The 4,264-nt window shown below is 42.8% G+C and overlaps 1 protein-coding gene across 1 annotated transcript; it reads left to right on the top strand.

Moving 5' to 3' along the window:
- Positions 1–482: 482 nt before the first annotated feature.
- Positions 483–1,271, top strand: LOC112883550 (protein FAR1-RELATED SEQUENCE 5-like). Its single transcript, XM_025948862.1, has one exon. The coding sequence runs from the start codon at positions 483–485 to the stop codon at positions 1,269–1,271; it is 789 nt and encodes a 262-aa protein (XP_025804647.1).
- The last annotated feature ends 2,993 nt before the right edge of the window (positions 1,272–4,264 follow it).

The raw sequence follows: 4,264 nt of genomic DNA, 5'->3' as shown, positions 1-4,264 counted from the left end.
GGTATTCCCTCCGGATATCATCAATATTCGACCCGCAAGCTATTTTCAGCGTCGAACTCCTTCCCGGTGGAGGCCAAGCACACCATAAGATGGATTGCATCTTAACTCCTGCATTTATTGGTAGTAGATGTAGAATAAGAGGTGCCCGTCAACATCCGGCTAAGCAATCCATTTAACCGTGGAAGCTAGCACGCGAAAAATGGGACTAGTCTGCTAAAACGAGCGTATTTTCCACGTATGGTATCATGTGGCAGAACAAAAGCCATTGTGTGGCTGCCACCCACTAGCACCGTTCACATCTGATTGATGTATCTAACATCCTAATTCCTATGTATAATGGGGAATTTCGTTACAGATTTCTTGTTTAATATTTCCCCTTTTATTAGATCAAATGTTTTGATTTATGCATCTTACATGGAATATATGAATGTTAATTTGCAGCAGTTGACTTATTGATGGAGCTAGCTGGGTAGTGGGTAGAAATGGATAGCAGTCAAGATTTCCAAGAAGAGAGGCATCAGAGAAGGGAGAATGGTGAAGAGACAGAAAAGGCAGCTGATTATGGAAATGCTTTGAGTCGCAAGGAGGCAACAGAAGAGCTCCTTGGTTGTGTAGTCCATAGTGAGGAAGAGGCATACAGATTGTACTGTGACTATGGCCATCGAATCGGTTTTAGTGTGCGGAAGGGCAAGCAGTCGTACTTTATTGGTACCAAGAATATTCGAACAAAGGACTACTACTGCTCAAAGGAAGGGCTTAAGTATGATGAGCCTGTTACAGAAGCAAATTTCAATCGACCAGACACAAGAACTAATTGCAAAGCAATGATCCGCTTTAGAGTTGACGAGAAGGGGCGATGGACCGTTATACGCTTTGTTCCTGTGCATAATCACCAATTGGCTAAACCTGGGGAAAGGCACATGCTGAGGTCAGCCAAGTCGCTAGCTGTTGGCAAATCAGGTGTCATAGTTCCATCAGCATCTACAGAATCACATCCTATAAATGGTTTCTCTGACATGATTGAAGGTTGTACACCTGAGAATTCAGGGTATACTATAAGGGAGTGTTACAATCAAGTGGGCATGCAGGGTATAACAGTAATTGAGGCAGGAGACGGCCAAAACCTTGTCAGTTATTTCAAGCGTAGAACCAACGAGGAAGGCATGTTCTATTGGGATGTCCAAGTTGATCAAGAAGGGCGCATGACTAACTTCTTCTACAGAGATGGTAAATGTAGAAATGATTATGACTGCTTTGGGGATGCTATTTGATATGTGCTCCATTTGTTGGTGTTGATCACCATTGGCAGAATGTTGTTTTTGGCTGTGCATTCTTGTTAGATGAGTCTGTAGCTTCCTATGTCTGGGTATTTAAATCGTTCTTGGAGTCAATGGGAGGCCAGTCACCAAAATCAATATTCACTGATCAGGATGAAGCTATTATGCAGGCAATTGAGCAGGTGTTCCCTAACACACAACATTGCTTTTCCTACTGGCATATTCTGAAGAATGCACAATCTCATTTAGGCTCACTAAATACATCGCAAGCATTTCAAACTTTGTTTACCAAGTGTATGCAAGGATCTGACTCAGAAGAGGATTTTGAGGAATCATGGACTGCAATGCTTCGTGAATACAAACTACAGGATAATAGCTGGCTGATTGACCTTCATAGGTTCCGCCATAAATGGTGCTCAGCATTTAACAAAGATACATTTGATGGTGGGATTAATTCTTCTCAGTGGGGGGAGGTTTCAAATAATATTCTCAGCGGAATTTCTGATGAAAACACCTCTCTTACACGTTTTGCCCTCTTACTAGAAAAGGTTGTCAAGGATCTACGTAGAAATGAATCTGAAGAGGATTTTCGCTGTAGCTAAACTGCTCCAGTACGAGCAGTTAAGCATAGTACAGTTCTGAAGCAGGCTGCAGAATCATATACACATCGGATCTACAAATTATTTGAGGCAGAATTTCTGGATGGATGTGGAGCAACTTCATGCCATGAAACTTCAAGTGGTGGAAATTTATTGAGGTTTGAAATTACAATGCAGGGGCGAGGTTCAAAAGTATGGGCTGTTGCTCTTGACACTTCCACCATGGAGATCACTTGCGCTTGCAGAAAATTTGAAAGGATGGGTCTTCTTTGTTCACATGCCCTCAAAGTCTTCACCCTGCAGAATGTGGACACAATTCCAGAAAAATATGTTTTGCAACGCTGGACAAAAGATGCCAGGAGAAGCATGTATAAACTTACTCAAGATGATTCAACCCAACAGGAATGCACAGAGGCTGAACTTGCATATCGCAATCGGGCAATGCAGTACGCATATAACCTAATTATTAAGAGCCAGGAATTGGAGGAATCAAGAAAAATATTCTGGGACTCCCTTGAAACTGGAGAGAAGGCACTGGAAGTATTCTTTGAAATGAGAAGCATGCGCAGTCAAGCTGCCAAAGATGCTAGTAATAAAGAGAAAAAGAAGAAAAAACCAACAAAAGGACCAAGCTCAAGTAAGTAACAATTTTAAACTCCCTTCTCAAGTAAGTAACATCATGTAGGCATATGACAAAGTATCGAGAAATGTCATGTGGTGGGCTTTGGAGAAGCACAAAGTCCCACCAACTAAGTACATTACCCTCATTAAGGATATGTACAAGGATGCGACAGCGTTTGTCCGGACATGTGATGGCAACACCACTGACTTTCCTATTAACACAGGCCTACATCAGGGGTCAGCATTGAGCCCTTATTTATTTGTTTTAGTGATGGATGAGGTCACAAGGGATATACAAGGTGAGATCCCTTGGTGTATGCTCTTTGCTGATGATGTGGTGCTAGTTGACGAGAGTAGGGTAGGGGTTAATAGGAAGTTAGAGCTATGGAGACGTACGTCAGAGTCGAAAGGGTTCAGACTTAGTAGGACCAAGATCGAGTACATGATGTGCGATTTCAGCGCGACTAGGCATGAGGGGGGGGGGAGACGTTAGTCTAGATGGGCAAGTGGTGGTCCAGAAGGATACTTTTCGGTATTTAGGATCGGTGCTACAAAATGATGGCGACATTGATGAAGATGTTAGGCATAGAATTTCAGCTGGCTGGTTGAAATGGCGGCAAGCTTCTGGCATCCTTTGTGACAAGAGGGTGCCACAAAAGCTAAAAGGCAAATTGTATAGGACAACAATTCGTCCGGCGATGTTATACGGTGCTGAATGTTGGCCTACAAAAAGGCAACATGTCCAGCAACTGAGTGTAGCAGAGATGCGGATGTTGTGGTGGTTTCGCGGGCACACAAGGAGGGATAGAGTCCGGAACGAAGTTATTCGGGATAGGATCGGGGTGGCACCAATTGAGGAGAAACTTATCCAGCATCGGCTGAGATGGTTTGGACATGTCCAACGAATGCCTCCTGAGACGCCGGTGCGTAATGGGGTTCTTGAGCGGGTCGATAATATAAAGAGGGGTAGAGGTAGACCTAAACTGACGTGGGATGAGTCGGTTAAGAGAGACCTTAAGGATTGGAATATCTCTAAAGAGATAGCTTTGGATAGGAGCGCTTGGAGACTAGCTATCAATGTGCCTGCACTTTGAACTTATTTCTTTCGGGTTTTATCTCTAGCCTACCCCAACTTGCTTGGGAAAAAAGGCTATGTTGTTGTTGTTGTTGTTGTTGTTGTTGTTTCTCATAGATGTTATCAATTTATTCAATGTATATCCTGTTATGCAGAAAAAGCAAAACAAGCCCCAGCAGCTTCCTCAACTGACCTGGAGCTAGGTGTCCAAACTAATGAGCATCAATATCAATCTTCACAAGATGCTCAGGGTAATGCAACAATTGGAAGGCCATATTATTATCAGGTACACAGAAATAAGTTCTTTTCCATTTTCTTTTTAGCACTTAATAGATCTTGTATTTACATACTTCATGTTCAGCAGGTTTTTCCAACTGCCCCTATCCAAGCAAACCAGATGTATATGCATCCGAGTATGCACACAATGCCCCTGTGCACGCCACAGGTATTAATTGACAGACTGGACTCAACGTATTTCTCTTACCTTGCAAAGATCAACGCAAGATCATGTGATATGTCGGTGATGAGGGGTACTTCTTTTTTATTTAATATTTCTTCTTGTTTCGGCATTTGGCCTCCTTGTAGATGGCTCTATGCTTTCATAACAAGTACAGGTAAAAAGTTGACTTATGCTATCCGTGTAGGCACTGCAGTGCTACAGTAACTTCGTGAGCACTCCTTGTCACCTTTCT

This window comes from Panicum hallii, chromosome 1, assembly GCF_002211085.1.
Source record: "Panicum hallii strain FIL2 chromosome 1, PHallii_v3.1, whole genome shotgun sequence".
NCBI lineage: Eukaryota > Viridiplantae > Streptophyta > Magnoliopsida > Poales > Poaceae > Panicum > Panicum hallii.
Note: the sequence above shows the minus strand (reverse complement) of the source record. Positions and strands in the feature narration are given on the sequence as shown.